The sequence below is a fragment of the Scyliorhinus canicula genome, chromosome 5 (assembly GCF_902713615.1).
Source record: "Scyliorhinus canicula chromosome 5, sScyCan1.1, whole genome shotgun sequence".
Taxonomy (NCBI): Eukaryota; Metazoa; Chordata; class Chondrichthyes; order Carcharhiniformes; family Scyliorhinidae; genus Scyliorhinus; species Scyliorhinus canicula.
The window spans coordinates 95,003,221-95,020,642 of record NC_052150.1 but is presented as its reverse complement, the minus strand read 5'-3'; the positions used below and the strand labels follow the sequence as shown (position 1 = coordinate 95,020,642).

Below are 17,422 nucleotides of genomic sequence, written 5' to 3'. Positions count from 1 at the left end.
CTGTGCGGTATTTCCTGTGGGGTTGCTATATATTTCCTGCGGTGCAGATGGTGGATGGTTTCTTGTGTTTTACAGGCTGCGGGGCGATGAGGAAGATGATCCCGGCTCTTGCAGCACACGCTCGCTGCATTGCACAGAGCGCGCTGCTCCGGCCAGTCTCCCGGGCTCGGCTCGCGCTGCTCCGTCCGGACGCCCGGGCTCAGCTCGCGCTGCTCCGGCCAGTCTCCCGGGCTCAGCTCGCGCTGCTCCGTCCGGACGCCCGGGCTCGCTCGGCGCGAGGCCCTCGGCATAGCAGCTGTAGCGTCAGCGGACACTGGGAGAGCAGCGCGGCTGCTGATCTGGGTAAACTGCATTCATTGTCAAGTCCTTGGTGGTGGAGTGGGAGTCGGTCTGAGTAACTATTGGTGTAACCCTGGCGGAACCACCCAATGTTTGCGATTTAGGTCGGCAGCATTTTCGGATGGTTCACGGTGCAATTGCCATACAAATGTATACCTGTAAGTTCCCAGAGGGCTTCCCCAGCGCACCTTTGGGGCACTCCACACACGCTCTTGGAGCTCGGAAATTACAGCCCATGACTGGCTGTTCGCTCCCTTACTGATCATTCTCAGGTGGCTGCATATGCAAGATGTCTTTAATCCTCCAGCTAATCTTTCACCTATTTTCAATAATAGCAATGGTGTGGAAATGCCAGCGTTGGACTGGGGTGAGCACAGTAAGAAGTCTTACAACACCAGGTTAAAGTCCAACAGGCTTGTTTGGAATCACTAGTTTTTGGAGCGGTAACTCCTTCCTCAGGTGGGTCTCACCTGAGGAAGGTTTGGGTCTCACCTGAGGAAGGAGCTGCACTGGAACAAGAATACAGCTGTGTGTCTCACCTAATGAAGGAGCTGCGCTCGGAAAGCTAGTGATTCCAAACAAACCTGTTGGACTTTAACCTGGTGTTGTAAGACTTCTTACTGTTTTCAATAAGACAGACTATGAGCCTGCAAATTTAGGAATCTGATGTGAAAGGTTGTAATTAGAATTGCTGTTAGGTTGCTAGTCTAACATTTGAGTTTATTATGGAAAAGACTAAAAATATGACCACTTATTTGTTCTTTATCAAACTGTAAAATGTTAACAAAACGATAATGTTTAAAAGGAAACAACAAAGGAAAAAGCAGGACACGAACACAATTGGCAAATGGTATGATTAATAAAGTGCTTAAGTGGAAAACAGATCAGTGAACTGTGTGAGTGGTACTTGGATATTTCCATGGGACAATAGAAAAAATAGGAAGCAGAATGTGAAAATCGTCATAGGGATAGCAAATGTATAACAACTATATATGTCTTCAACTTATAAAAATGTCTCAAGGCACATCATAGAAGTGTAATCAGATAAATGTTGACACCGTGACATAAAAGAAGACGTTAGATGAGAGGACTGAAAAGTTGGTTGAAGAGGTATAGGTTTAAGGAGCATCCTAAAGGTAGTGAGGTTGAGGAAGTGAATCCAGAGCTTAAGATCTAAACGGCTGCCAGCTCTTAATAGTAGAGCAAACGGGGTAGATGCAAGTAACGAGAGTTGAAAGAACATGAGTTCTTGGAGGGTTGTCGATTGAGTTTACAGACGTCAGGTCAATGAGACCCCAAAGAGATTTAAAAACACAAGGATGAGAATTTTAAATTGGATTGGATGAACAGGACTTGGTACAGAAATAAAAACAAATAGGGCAGCACAGTGGTTAGCACTGATGTGTCACGGCGCTGAGGACCCTTGTTCGTGTGGTGTTTGCACATTCTGCCCATGTCTGTGTGAATCTCACCCCACATTCCAAAAAGGATGTGCAGGGTAGGTGGATTGGACACAATAAATTACCACTTAATTGGGGAAAAAAAATTGGATACTCTTTAAAAAAAATTTTTTTAAGGTTTGCCAGCATCAGTGGAGAAACTTTGGTCCAATATGATTTTTTTCAGAACTTGGTACAGGTTAGTATAACGGCAGATTTCTGGGTGAGCCAAAGTTTCTGGAGGGTAGGAAAGGGAAGGTTAGATAAAGGACACTGAATTGATCAAATCTGGAGGTGATAAAAGGCATAGTTGAAAGTTTGAGTAGCAGAGGGTTTGAGATGGAGAATATATCAGAGGTGGAAGTTGGCACTCTGTGATTTGCCTTTGCTCGATCTTCTCGGTCAGCAGCTTTGCTGAGTTTTGATTATGCTTTAATATACAGTGTTTGTGAAAGCATTTAATAAATTCTAAGTTGATTATGCTATTTCCAAGCAGTGTTTCCAGGATGTAACATGTACTAGACTAAACAAGTGCAACTTGCTTTCCATTAGGTCCTATTTACCAGCCAGTTTTTAACATTGATGTTTTGGTGGCTTTGTTACGCCAGGAGAATGCCAAGGAGATATGTGTTATTAAATTGCCCATGGAAATAAAGTACAGTGATTATTTTATCATTGTGGGTGGAACTTCTGCAAGGCATTTACAAGCAATGGCACAGTATGCAGTCAAAGTGGTAAGTGTTGTATTTGTGTGAATGAAATTTTGCGAGTTCGCTTGCTAATTATAATAGCCAAAAGCTCAAGCCCACATCTTAAGCTTGTTTTATGATTGGAAATGTAGATCAATGAAAGCTCACTTCCTGTAATATTCAGGCTATTGTATGAGACCTAGAAGGCAAACCTAATTTTTAATTTCATGGACAAAAAAAATTAAAAATAAAGTTTTTAAAAAACTGAATATATTTTGCAAATTATTTATTTCATTTGCAGGGAATGCACTAAAATTTGCTGTGCAATGTAATAACTCCAGTCTGAATTCTAGGATTAGATAACGGTCTTGATCATTCATATTTATTAAAAGTTTATGCAGTACACAGGATATTTAATATACACTTGATCTCGCAAGCACCATGACATGCAGTGTTATGATTTTTTAAAATATAAATTTAGAGTACCCAATCATTTTTTACCCAATTAAGGGGATATTTAGCATGGCCAATCCACCTAACCTGCACAGCTTTGGGTTGTGGGGTGAAACGCACACATGGGAAGAATGTGCAAACTCCACACGGACAGTGACCCAGGGCCGGGAGTCGAACCCGGGTCCTCAGAGTCACAGTGCCTGTGCTAACCACTGCACCACATGCTGCCCTGCAGTGTTATGAATTAATGGTGGTGAATTAAATGTACTCTGGAGATGCAGTGCCCTGCGTGTGGCCTTAGGTTATATGTTTGTCATATGAGTGAGTCAAGGAAAACAACGTTTCCAATGCCTGTGTTGGTCATCTATTCAGTAAGGTTATACAAGCACTAAAAAATGGGACTGGATTTTTTTTGTTGAGAAGATACAAACTATATTAGATTGAGACCTTAGGGAAAGATTGTACAATTTCTAGTAGCTGAGTACACCAGAAGAGAGGAATAATGTTTTGCGGCAAATTTAAAATGTGGTGCTAAGGAATACTTTATGTCGGGACAGCACAGTGGTTAACATTGATGCCTCACGCGCCGAGGTCCCAGGTTCGATCCCGGCTCTGGGTCACTGTCCGTGTGAAGTTTGCACATTCTCCATGTGTCTGCATGGGTTTCGCCCCCAAACCCAAAGATGTGCAGGTTGGGTGGATTGGCCACAGCAAATTGCCCCTTAATTGGAAAAAATGAATTGGGTACACTAAATTTAAAAAATAAAAGGAATACTTTATGTAACTGACTTTTGATGGAAATAGTTCTGTATAAGTTTGGTTAAAATGATCAAATCCCCATCTCCTCCATCTTGGTTCAATGAACTGACACATTTGAAGAAACAGTTTTGTTGAGCATTGAAATTTGAGGGGACTTCTAAAGTTACCATTTTTAAAGTAAAGTTTACACACCACCTTTAGTATCATAGCCCAGTGGTTTCTGCTTCACCTCAACTCTGGAAGCTGGTGTGTAACTGAGGACTGAAGGGGGTGGCCTCATTAAATGACCAAATAAATAATGATGCAAAAATAGATAGGAATGGGGTACTTTAAAAAAAATCATTCATGGTATTTAGAAGTTATTGACTAGGCCAGCATTTATTGCCCACCCTTCATTCCCTTTGAGAAGGTGATGAGCTGCCTTCTTGAACTTCTGCAGTCCATGCGGTGTAGGTACAATCGCAGTGCTGTTAGGTAGTTTGATCCAATGACAGTGAAGGAACAGCGATATATTTCCAAGTGGCTTGGGGTGTGGGAACTTCCATGTGGTGGTGTTCCCATGCATCTGCGGCCCTTGTCCTGTAGGTGGTAGAGGTTGTGTATTTGGAAGTGAAGAAACAAAAGATGGATCCAGAGGTGATGTAAATTGGAATAGCAAAATCACCACCTATAGCTGTCATCCAAAGAAAGCGGGACAGGAGGAAGAGGTAATGATCCACATTTGTTGATTTGTGTTGAGTCTGGAATGCTGTGAAGTCAGTAATAAAAATTATGCTGATCTTCAAGTTTACTGTGAGCTTCAATGGAACAGTGGAAATTGGGGAGAATTAAATGTATCATATTCATGGAGTTAACAGGGGAGTTAAAGGGCACACACAAATATCAAAACAAAAAATATTACAAAAGTGTCTAACAATGTTCGAAATATCCCAAAACACTTTAATTAATAATCTTTATTGTCACAAGTAGGCTTACATTAACACTGCAATGAAGTTATTGTGAAAAGCCCCTAGTCGCCACATTCCGGTGCCTGTTCGGGTACACAGAGGGAGAATTCAGAATGTCCAAATTACCTAACAGCACGTCTTTTGCGACTTGAGAGGAAACCCACGCAGACACTGGGAGAACGTGCAGACTCCACACAGACAGTGACCCAAGTTGGGAATTGAACCTTGGACCCTGGAGCTGTGAAGCAACAGTGCTACCCACTGTGCTACCATGCTCACATAAACTGAATTGTTTTGAATAACTAGCAATTTTAGATAAATACGATTCTGGCTTAACATGTAGCAGTTCCTACATGCTGCTGTTTTGGAATCAGAATCACAATTCTTAAAGCGCAGGAGAAGGCCATTTCGCCCATCATGTCTGCACCGGCTCTCTGAATAAGCAATTCACATAGTGCCATTCCCCAGCCTTCTCCCATTCCCCGGCACATTCTTCCTTTTTAGTCCAATTTCCTTTTGAATGCCTCAATTGAACCTACACTGTGCGTTCCAGATAGCAGTCTCTTACTTCACGAAAGCGTTTTTCAGGTCGCTTTTGCCAATTACTTTAAATCTCTGCCCTCTTGTTCTCGTTCTTAACTGGGAACAATTTCTCCCCATTTTCTCTGTCCAGAACCCTCCTGATTTTGCCTAACTCAATCAAATCTCCTCTCCAAGGAAAACAGTCCCAAATTCTCCAAACTCTCATCATAACTAAAATTCCCCATCCCTGAAACCATTCTTATGAATCTTTTCTGCACTCTCTCCAATGCTTTCATAATCCTATTTCAGAACTGGATGTAACATTCCAGCTGAAGCCACACTCGTGCCTTATTCAGCAGAACCTCCTTGCCCTTGTACTCTTATTCCCTTGTTAATGAAGCCCAGGATATTGTACGCTTTATTAACAGTGCTCTCAACCTGTCCTGCTACCTTCAATGACTTGTACATATTGTTGGTCGTTCTGGGTGAGTGTGCTTAACACTCGCTTTGGCTCTGTTTCTCGTTCTAAGCTCTGGAGTCGCCAGGTGCCGTTAAGATACCGCCACAAGTTTCAAGGTGAAGTTCAAAGCAATAAAGCTGTACACCAATTAGTAAGTCCAAAACAATTAGAGTTTATTATAACACAATTATAATAACACTCATGCACACGCTAAAGATTAAACTTCTACCAATAAACAACTAATACTTAGCTAAGAAGGAACTGCGAGGTCAGGGAACAAGGCCTTTGTTCTGTTCTGGTCTGCAGGCTTTGAATCGCTATCAGTTGGCAAGGCTGGTGCCGGAGGCCGGAGACAGGAGACTGAACCATATGTGGGACCTTTCTTTTATAGGTCCCAGGGGGTCCGCGCCCCTTTGGGCGGACTCCCTTACCTGCTTGGGATCGATTGGGCCTCTTCCAAATCGATATGTTTTGAACCTCCCAATCATAGGGCCGTTCCTTGGTTGCTGGGGCGGTTCTTAGGACTTATTGTCCTGGGCTTCTCTGGGTCTGGTCTCCTATAGAATGTATCGATTGATACTTAATTTGTGTCCATTGTATCTGGGACTTGCCCGGTATCACCTCATTAGTATGCTAACGACTTCTCTTTCACAGCGCTGCCTGGTCTCTGCAGCAGTCAGAAACCGGTTTCTGCAGTTGTCCCAATACATAATTGCTCTGCAAGCTGTTTGCTTTTCAACATGTTCGTTTTCCCTGCATTCTTTGCAGTCTTCCATTTTGTGTTCGTTAGTGGCCATCTCAGGTGGCTACAATATATAAACGCCTAGGTCCCTCTGAAGAATACCCCCTTTAGAATTGTACCTTTTATTTCATATTCTCTCTCCTCGTTCTTCCAACCAAAACAAATCACATTTCGCTGCATTGACCTTCATCTGCCATTTGTCTGCCCACTCTGCCAACTTGTCTCTGACTGTTTGAAGTTCTACGCTATGCTCCTCAGTTCATAAAGCTTCCAAATTTTGTATCATCTGCACATTTTAAAATTTAAAATAGTGGGCCAATGTCTAGGTTATTAATATATATCATGAAGAGCAAGATTACATTTTGAGTAATTTTTCTTGTATAGAACTGACCATCTTAAGGTCAGTGAAATTACTGAACTTAAATTAGCACTGTCAATATTTACTGATTTATTCTGCAGCATAAACACTTGAAAGGAGGACAGACTGCTCATGTCCACATTGAAGGGAAAGATACAGATGATTGGAAGTGCATAGATTTTGGTAAGTTCAATAAAATCTATAACAAAACATTTTGGTTAATTGGCAAAAGCAAAACACTAACAGATGGGAAAAATCTGAATATCCCCAGATAATTCTGAAAACACTCAGCAGGTCAATTTGCATCTGTGTTTTAGTTCAGAGAAGATTTGGACTGGTTCCTGGGGTGAATGGGTTATCTTATAAGGAAACGTTAATCTTGTATCCATTGGTGTTTAGAAAGAGAGATAATCTTATTGAAACAAAAAGGATGGAAATTCCCACCTGAAGTCAATGGACCTTTTGCTGCTCCATCAAATTTTCCACCTTGCCTGCGACAATTTCTGTGGTGAGCAGGATTGGAAAATCCTTTTCAAAATCTTGAGGAACCTTAACGGGGTGAATGTTCAATTGTGGGGGAGTTTAAGAATTGGGGGTCTCTCGTTTAAGATGAGGATTTTTTTTTTCTTTGAGGGGTGTTAGTCTGGAAATCTACCCCCCCCCCCCCCCCCCCCCTTCCCCCCCAACCGACTGAGAGCAGTGGAGGCCAGGCCGCTGAATATATTCAAGTTGACTTAGATTTTTGATCATCAAGGGAGTCATATGTTATGGGGAAGCAGACAGGGAAGTGGAATTTAGGCCACAAATCAGATCAGCTATGATTTTATCAACTGGCGGAGGAGGCTCAAGTTAATAAATTACACCTCTTAATATCACTAGAACACAGAACTGAAACATAACACAAAAATTAACACTGAAAAATGAATGAAAATCGCTTATTGTCACGAGTAGGCTTCAAATGAAGTTACTGTGAAAAGCCCCTAGTCGCCATATTCCGGCGCCTATTCGGGGAGGCTGTTAAGGAATCGTCCCGTGTTGCTGGCCTGCTTGGTCTGCTTTCAAAGCCAGCGATTTAGCCCTGTGCTAAACAGCCACTGCCACTTAGTTTGGATATTGATATATGAATTGAACAGAATATGTAGATCAGTAGTGCTGTGTGGGCTCAACCCAGGCTTTGGGCAGAGATTATGCAAAATAGACAAGGTAGGTAAAGTCGCCATAGTCCCAGATGACCATAGGCTGCTTTCCCCTTTGAGGGGGGGCTGACTGGTGGTGCTTTAACTTGAGGATCATCTCACCTCAGGTGATGGGCAAGGTTGAGAAGACAGGACCTACATGAAGAACCTCAGTCGGTACAGGAGTTGAATCCGCGCTGCTGATCTTGCTCTGCATCACAAACCAGCTGTCTCGCCAAGTGAGCTAAACCAGCCCTGGAAGTAATTCCAATGTTCTGTGCTGAAGGGGTTCAATGGTGGCAGTTTATAGGATGGATGAATTACAGGTTTGGTTTAAGCTATGTGCCCATGAACTGGCCACTTCGTTGTCTACACCATGTGATATTAGCCAGGGATGGAACCAGGGAGTTCCCGAGGTTAATCCCGTGCATCTGCTTAGTTTATCTCAGATCGTCAGTTCGAATTGTCTTTCCTTCTTTGGACTCTTAATGCAGGTACACCAACTTAATGATTATGCTAAGAGTTACATTCCACCAGAGGGCAGGAAAATTCATCCCTCGGCTGCTGGATAATTTTAAGGAAAGGAGCTGGAAACTGAACATACAATTCCAGCCTTCCATTATAAACTATGATTGGTAGTGTTTATTTGGGGGTGTAGACCACAAAATACAGCTGGGAAACTTTTATGATTGTACAAAAAGGTATAATTTTTTGAGGGGGGGGGGGTTATGTGATGTGAGCACAGGAACGACAGCATTTTTGAGAGCTCTGGCTCAGTTGATCTTGTAATCCTTGATTGTATCCTGGCGCACACTTAATATTTGTATTTTCTTGGGCTTTATGTCTTGCGCTATGTCCCTGGAGGATTCTGTGGTGCTTTGCGAAGAGCCAAGATAAATGAGAGAATCCTCCTTTGACCGTGAGGGTTTGAGTGTGCTGCGGTTGGGCCCAGCTTGCAGTGGCATTGTTGTGAGCTTTTGACTCAGCACTGCTGTGTGTATTCAATGATGGCCACCATTGAGAATATTGTTCTGGATGAGAACCTTGAATCTGTGGTGCAGGTCTTTAGAGTTCACTTTGAGAATTTGCTTGGCATCCTTGGGAGAATTATGGAGGCACACTAGAGAGTTCCTGCATTCAAAAAGAGCACTTTCCCTGATATTAGGTCCACCTTAGAGTCGCTGAGATCCTGTTGCATGGTGGGTCATCTATCTTGACAGGTTCGGGAGGTAAGGGACAGACAAGGTATGTCCATGAGCCCCATCACTGGCGAGTGAAAATTGGCTGCTATGCTTTAGTAATCTTGATTTGGAGAGTGGGTGCATCAGGTTTGACAGAACACAATGCATCTGGTTTGAGATCTGAGGTCAGTTGGGCCCCCCGATCACTGGCTCTATATTATCCTATCCTTCATGCTCATTGTGAGGGTTGGAGGTTGGGCTGTAGGTTATTTGGGCATTGGAGTAATGGCATGGTGGAAGTGAAGATATTTTGTTTGTGGAAATCCTTGAGAGATGCTGAGGAGTGTTCGTTGATCCAGTCTTGACTTTGGCCATCTCGAGCAACATAGATGGTGTCATTATCCTGGACGTCACTCCCTTGTGATTCTGTTGATTATTATTTGCGTGCAAGATGTGAGTACGTGGGCGAGAGTAGCCTGTTATTTGGTGCCAGCAAAAATCATATTGGGCCGACTGTGTGAATCATGGTCTGTGCAGTTTTACTCCTTTTTTGTCATTATTTGTTACAATACTTGTGATTATGGGAGTGCGCTTTTTTGACACCATTTATCTTGCATATAATGATGCGTGGAACCAAGGTGGAGTGATGGCTGAATGGTTGGGGTGGAGTTGGATGGTAGGATTAGTTAAGTCCTCATTGACCATTCTTGTCTTTGGTGATGGGATTGCCCAGTTGGGGATGGTGCAATCATTCCTTTATAAAATTGGTGTAAATGCTGGCAATACACTGGCCTGAATGTGGTTGAATTGAAAAATGAAATGAAAATCACTTGTCACAAGTAGGCTTCAAATGAAGTTACTGTGAAAAGCCCCTAGTTGTCACATTCCAGCACCTGTTCGGGGAGGCTGGTACAGGAATTGAACCCTCGCTGTTGGCCTGCCATGGTCTCCGTTAAAACCCAGTTATTTAGCCTTGTGCTAAACCAGCCCCATGGTTCGATAGGTGCAGGACTGACTGGGATATAGGTCATGTGGTGTACCCAAGCATGGTGTGGAAAATGTATCCTGGACTGTCAGTAAATGCAAGCAGCCATGGCCTGGAAAAGTGTGCCCCATTTTATCATGCCTACAAGGGTGAAACAGGTTGAAGCCATGTAGTTACTGTTCGCATGTACCCCTCTATTTTTATGTATGATGAGCAGTTTTTCTCTGTTTACTGTGATATCATTTCTGTAATTTTGTTGAGGGTTTACAAAAGTGTAAAACCGTAATAAACATACTGAAATGCACAATTTTGATCGATTGTGGTTGATCATTGAGTAACGTATAATCAAATGGTTTTGAACAGGCATTTGTTTATCTGCTGTGATTGTCAAATTGTTTTTCTCTCTCTCTCTCAAGGTAACATTGTAGTGCATTTCATGCTACCTGAAACAAGGAAAGTCTATGAACTGGAGAAGCTTTGGACCTTGCGTTCCTATGATGATCAGGTTGCTAAGATACCCCCAGAAATTCTTCCAACAGATTTTGTATATGGACCAACTGGTGACATGGACCAAAAAAGTGATTTCAAAGGACAGCTTTGGAGGGATTCACATGATATTGAAAATAAAATTACACATACTAGTTAATTAGGAATAACAGCTCATCTAAAATAATGAGTGAGTACAGGAAAGGGGATTGGTTACATTAAGTATAAGGTACAGAAAGTAGTTCTATTGAACAAACTCCAGTTTGGAGAAATTAAAATTGTACAGTTGATGTTCTGATTAAAATACCTGCATTTCACAGATGAAACCAATGTAGCCACATTGTGGTTAGGTGTGCTTTACATTGTTCCTTGGTGTCGAGTGTGTTTATGTAGGAACTAACAACATGGCAGGTTCAGAGTCAGAAGGTTTATTGTAAACTAGAAATTGAAATGCACAAGCCATGTTTTGAACCTGAATAATAAAGTCGCAATATATACAAGTGAATCTACCAAAAGGAACTGAAGATTCTGTTAGAAATAAAAAGCCAAACCGGTATTTTTAACATCACGTTTGACATATGTGAATGTGTGGGAGCATAAACTAAATTAATTTATTGAACCTGTTGAAATGGTAGTCTACATTGCTTCTTCCTACATTCAAAGCTTGCATCAGCCAATTATCTTTTAAATGGAATTGATATTTTGGAACATTTGAGAATAAACAATTTTTAAAATAATTCATGAAATTTCTAAACAATTAACAAACTGTACAAAGACTACAAAAAGATGAATTTTCTTTTAAGATGTGTTTTTGCACATCAGCTAACGATCTTGAAAATGACAAGTAAATTCTGACCCCATGCTCTAAAGATCCTAAAGAGAGAGATAACCTATGTGTAATATATTGCTGTTTTATGGTGTTAAAAACTAATAATAATTATAATCTTTATTGTCACAAGTAGGCTTACATTAACACTGCAATGAAGTTACTGTGAAAATCCCCTAGTCGCCACACTCCAGTGCCTATTTGGGTACACTGAGGGAGAATTCAGAATGTCCAATTCACCCAACAGCACGTCTTTCGGGGCTTGTGGCTTGAAACCCGAGCACCCGGAGGAAACCCACTCAGACACGGGGAGAACGAGCAGACTCTGCACAGACAGTGACCCAAGCCGGGAATCGAACCTGGGACCCTGGAGCTTTGAAGCAACAGTGCTAATCACTGTGCTACCATGCTACATAAAAGTTGCAGTGAGAAAAGTTTGTTGAAAATTGGCTAGTCTTTAAAAACTAAATATTTTCTGAATTTTGATGCATCTTTCACGTGTAGCTGTCAAAACGAGTGGCTATTAATGTGTTTGCCTCTGCCATGAATATTAATTGCATCATAGGGTTATTCATGAAATTGTGTTAATGTTTGACATGTGCTTATGAACAACTGCCAAACGACAGGAATGAAAGTGCCCTCTATTGTACAACTATTGCAGCAAAAGAAAATGGAATTGTGCTCAACATCTTGAAGACAGACATAATCACATAGGAGCTAAATTCTTTTATTTCATACAGAGGCATTTGACAAGTGGGGCTGCATTGGGGCACAGTATTTAAATGAAAGGGAAGTGAGCCAAATTATTTTTTGTTGGTATCACTTCCATTTACAGAACTACCTTCAACTAAATGTCAGTATTTTCAAATTACCAATCTTGCTATATAAACCAGAAAATTAATGATACAACAGCAGCAGATCAGGCAATGTAAATGCAGCAATTAAACCAAAGAATATGGTATATCAATTTATCAAATGTTACTTGCAACAAAAAAAAAGTGGGCTCTGACCTTTCAGCCTCACGTCAATTCATTTAAGCTATTCAATGACCGTCTGTAGTTCAGTAATTTTATCAATGTAAGAAAACATTTCTAATTCTACATGGAAACGTCACTCTGTCAAAAGAATGAGAATTAATCCATTTGCTAAAGCTACAACATAAGCTTGGAGAATTTTTAATTAGTAATGAATATATGTAGGCAAAACACACCAGACCATTTTTAAATTGTCTAATCTGTACAAAAAAAATGATCTTTGGGAAAAAAATTATCTATCCTATGCAGAAATGCCTCTAATTCAAATGTATCTAAGAGGTAGATCAAAAATTGATGAAGTAAATTGTTTTGCCAAGTTGTGCCCCTCTATTTCAGTGCAGCATGATGATTCTGATCATCTCATGCACAAAAAAAAAAATCACAAAAAGGTTCAGAGGTAATAGCATGGCTCTGCTCAGACCACACACAGCAGTGTTTATGCACTTAATATGCACTGCCTTCATTTAAAGCACTGAGGTAGATGGAAATTGGGTGCACTCAGGAAATTAACTGGAGCATTTCAACTTTACCACAAATTAATTATTTTAGCTTATTCTGTTCAGACTACATTCGATGGGAGGAGTAACAACAAACTTATTTGTCGCTGTCAATCTGGCCATAAATGCATTTATTGCTATACTGGTTATCTGTAGGATGTGCATAAACCCTGCTGCATTTTGAACAAGCTTAGAGGAAAGATGGTATTGACAACAGCCTCTCCCATATGACTTTGTGTAGCCCACGACAGTATCTGCATATGTAAACTCTTATTTTCAACAACTTTAGAATGAGCAAACAGCATTTGACTTTTTTCTCCCCATTATGGTGATCAAAATGTGTGGTTCAATAAATTCGGAGTCCACTCTAGCAAAGTCTGCCAGAATGCACCCAGACAGATCTAATAGCTCTACCAGTAATTGAAGATGAAGCTTGCTCTTTGAACAAAATGGCCAAGTCCAAATTGACTGTGTCATTATGCATCAAGATGCAGTGATGGTCAAAGGCACCAAGGGTCCATGCATTTAAAATTACCCAGTTATACTAAAAGCTAATCCATTTTGCAGCCTCTTTCCCCAACCCCAGCCTCTTGCCATCACTTCCTTGTTTTGTTCCCAAAAGTACCATCAATCAAAAATAGGAAATAAACACTTTCATCCTATCTTAAGAAAAAAAATGGCATTGCTGCTATTAGTATATATTGGCATCATTCGGTGTCTCAAACATTCACAGAATTTTGATCAAATGATGGTGTTGTAGACCTCAGGAAAACTGAGGTAAGTATCATTTATCGAATACTCCCATCAGCCAGCAGCTAGAAGCAACACATTTACAAATGTATTTTTCTCTGCAGTGCTCCTGGCTTTTAGCTGATCAAATTTTACTTTTTTTATTAAAAAAATAAAATGCTTGACTATTACTTTTATAAAGTATACAAAATAAGCAGAAAAAAGGAACAATTGAGGTACTAAATGCCTGAGGTAGTTTAGTAAAATGCATAATCAATTCATGCCTGGCCAACACCATTCAACACTTCCCTTGGTTCTAATGGCAGTATTCTAGTAATCTTTGTAAAACAACCCAATTTAAAAAAGCCATTTTGCATGTTGGGACAGATGCCTCAATCTTGCCAACTCCCTTAGCCCCTCCCCAAAAAAATCTCAAGGTTTTATAATGATTCGAACTATAAGAGCAATGCCTTTTTGTAATCAGTGAAAAATCAGAAGAGAAAGCTTCATTAAACCCAACAGATCTAAGAATTTTGGGAAAGCTAACAAGGCAATATAAAGTTTTGAAATTCGAACAAAAGAAGGGAAGTGAAAGGGCCTTATTTAAAGCTGGGTTTCACAAGGTTTCTTCTTGAACGCCTAAAGAATACATTCTCACAAAGACAGAGTTCATAGGTTGCCTAGTCCTCAATAAAAGGTGACTGGGGAAGGTGGAACATATGCTTCTTTATTAGCGACAGGTTTGACTACCTGTCATTACACAGTCTCTCTCTCTCTTTGGTCTGGCATCTGTCTCTGTGGTAGACTGGAAATCCTGAACCTTTTACTTTCTTCGTGGTTGTGGCTGTCCACTCTGCACTGTTTTCTGTTGTTGTCTTTTTACTTGGATCAAAATGTCTTGAATTTTTCGCTGAGCAAGCTACATGTCAAAGAGAGAAGAGTTATTTTTTTGTAAGCAATTTTCATAAATTTTGCACTGCATTCAAGTCTTATTCAAAGCCAAGGCTAAACTAATATGTATAAACATACATATTGGACAACCAGAATTATATTCAAAACTTTCATCATATTCCTCCACCTAACCAAAAGATTATTTATTTGGAGTGTAAAAAATATAGATTCACCTAGTTGTATTGTATTTTTGTAAAATAATTTTATTGAACATTTAAAAATATATAAATAAAAAAATACAAACCAAATAAAGAGTCTCAAAACGACCCCGGCCCCCCAATCCCATCCCCTTTTACTCAGGCATTTTCATATAAACAAACCGAAGTAGAAGCAAAATTATACATTTTAAATAACCAACACCCACTCCCCCCCCCCTCCTGCTCCCCACTCTCACCCCCCTTCTCCCATTCTGTCATCCCCATTTTAACCCCCTTCTCATTCTCCCCTCCCCTTTGCTGACTCTTCAATCATCCTTGAAGTCAATAAAATGCTTACATCGCCGAGTGAACCCATCAACCAACCCCCTCAGGACGAACTTGACCTTCTCCAGCCTCAGGGATTCTGCTAGGTCGCTAACCCACACCCCACTTTTGGCGGCTCAGAGTCCCTCCATCCAAGAAAGATCTGTCTCCTGGCTAACAGGGAGGCAAAGGCCAAAATGTCAATCTATCTCGCCCCCTGGACTCCCGGGTCTTCTGACACTCCGATTATTAATACCTCTGGACTCGGGGCCACCTTTACCTCAGACATTGCGTCTGCAAACACCTGCCAGAATCCCTTTAGCTTCGGAGATAGAATCATAGAATTTATAGTGTAGAAGGAGGCCATTCAGCCCATTGAGTCTGCACCGGCTCTTGGAAAGAGCACCCTACATCAGCTTGCGCCTCCTACGTAACCCAGCAACTCCGCCTAACCTTTTTGGACACTAAGGGTAATTTATTATGGCCAATCTAACTAGCCTGCACATCTTTGGACTGTGGGAAGAAACCGGAGCATCCGGAGGAAACCCACACACGCGAGGAGAACGTGCAGATTCCGCACAGTGACCCAAGCCGGGAATCGAACCTGGGACCCTGGAGCTGTGAAGCAACTGTGCTAACCACTGTGCTGCCATGCTGCCTGGAACATGTGGACATGATTCGCAGGCCTCCCCGCGCACACCTGTCCTCTACCCCCTCAAAATACCTGCTCTTCCTCTCTACCGTCATATGTGCCCTGTGAAGTACTTTAAACTGAATGAGGCTTAGCCTCACATACAAGGATGCATTTACCCTCCGCAGGGCCTCAGTCCACGTCCCGGCCTCACACCTCCTTACACAGCTCCTCCTCCCTCTTCCGCTTTACATCCCACACCTGGGCCCCCTCCCAATCCATCCTTGTAGACCGTGGACACCTTTCCCTCCCCATTCCCTTTTTTGACAACAACCTTGTCTTGCAACCCCAAAAGGTGGTAACCCAGGAAAATTCAGCACATCTCTTTCCCCTCTTCCCCCCCCCCCCCCCCCCCCCCCCAAACCCTAGTACATCCTATGGTTATCACAGATCGGTGCCCACAATGAGGCACACTCCAGTCCCAAATGCCACCTCCACTACCCCCACACCCTCAACACCGACACCACCACTGGGCTCATGGAGTGCCTGGCTGGCGAGAACGCTGTTAACAATGCCCTCAAGCTCATTTCCCCCACAAGAAGCTGCCTCCATCCGCTCCCAAACTGGCCTCTCCCTCACTACCCATTTCCTAACCATGGCGATGTTCAGCGTCCAGTAGTAGTTCTTTATATTCGGCAATGTCAGCTTACCCCCTCTCCTCAACCCTGCTCCATAAAAGTCCTTTTGACTCACGGGATTTTCCCCACCCATACAAACCCTGAGATCAACGCGTTGACCTTTTAAAGAATGTCTTTGGGACAAAGTTTAGGAGGATCAGAATATGAACAGGAACCTTGGCAGCACCATCATCTTTACTGTCTGCACCCGTCCCGTCAGCGACAATACATCATACCTCTTAAAATCCTCCTTCATCTGTTCCACCAGCCAAGTCAAATTTGTGCAACTGCGCCCAATCCCGCATCACCTGGATGCCCAGGTATCTGAAACTCACCCCCACTACCTTGAACGGCTGCTCCCATAACCTGTATTCTGGTCTCAATTGGAAACACCTCACTGGCCAAAGTCCTCCAAAATCCCCCTTGTGACCCCCAATGGGTCCGAAATATACAACAGGTCGCCTGCGTACAGCAAAACCCTATGCTCAATGTCTTCCCCCCCCCCCCCCCCCCCACACCCCCCTCACACACAATCCTTTTCCAATCCCTCAACGCTTTAAGCACCATTGCCAGTGGCTCTATTGCTAAGGCAAAGAGCAATGGGGAGGGCGGGCATCCCTGCCGTGTCCCGCGATGCAGCCAGAAATCTTCCGGCTCGTCCACACACTTTTGACCGATGACTTGTATAGTAACCGGACCCAATCCACAAACCCCTGCCTGAATCCGAACTGCCCCAACACTTCAAACACAAATATTCCCACTCCATCCAGTGGCAGGTCTCCGCCGTGTCCATTGCCATTGCTACCTCAAACCCCGTCCCTCCGGAAACATCATTGAGCAGCCTCCTCACATTTGCCGACAAATGTCTCCCTTTCAGGTGAGGATCACAAACCCAGTGTGATCCTCACCTACCATTCCAGGATGCACTCCTCATTTCGCGAAGCCAACACATTTGCCAGCAGCTCGCTGTCGACATTCAACAGCGAAATTGGATGGTACGACCCACAATTCCCTTTTCAATATCGAAGGATGGATGCCTGCAAAAGTGTGGGGGGTGGTCCTCCTCCTCTCCTCCCCCCCA

At 42.4% G+C, this 17,422-nt stretch overlaps 2 protein-coding genes across 5 annotated transcripts in view; one reads left to right on the top strand and one right to left on the bottom strand.

The window, feature by feature from the left end:
• The first annotated feature begins 14 nt into the window (after positions 1–14).
• Positions 15–11,103, top strand: malsu1 (mitochondrial assembly of ribosomal large subunit 1). The gene is made up of 4 exons (XM_038797412.1): positions 15–342; positions 2,331–2,512; positions 6,810–6,891; positions 10,466–11,103. Exons 1-4 carry the CDS (start codon positions 48–50, stop codon positions 10,693–10,695), a joined length of 789 nt encoding a protein of 262 aa, XP_038653340.1. The 5' UTR covers positions 15–47; the 3' UTR covers positions 10,696–11,103.
• A 969-nt stretch (positions 11,104–12,072) lies between these two features.
• igf2bp3 (insulin-like growth factor 2 mRNA binding protein 3) overlaps positions 12,073–17,422 on the bottom strand; it is a 199,928-nt gene continuing 194,578 nt past the window's right edge. For all 4 annotated transcript variants that reach the window (XM_038797406.1, XM_038797405.1, XM_038797407.1 and 1 more), the window contains one exon: positions 12,073–14,540. In XM_038797406.1, the coding sequence (XP_038653334.1) occupies positions 14,445–14,540 (96 nt within the window). In that variant the 3' untranslated portion in view covers positions 12,073–14,444. The remainder of the gene's footprint in view (positions 14,541–17,422) is intronic.

What these genes read in the sequence shown, in the direction of transcription:
- malsu1 (XM_038797412.1), top strand. Translation starts at nt 48, where the DNA reads ATGGTGGATGGTTTCTTGTGTTTTACAGGCTGCGGGGCGATGAGGAAG. An exon ending in CAGCGCGGCTGCTGATCTGG is followed by an intron (nt 343 to 2,330) that starts GTAAACTGCATT and finishes GCTTTCCATTAG; the next exon opens with GTCCTATTTACCAGCCAGTT. An exon ending in CACAGTATGCAGTCAAAGTG is followed by an intron (nt 2,513 to 6,809) that starts GTAAGTGTTGTA and finishes TTTATTCTGCAG; the next exon opens with CATAAACACTTGAAAGGAGG.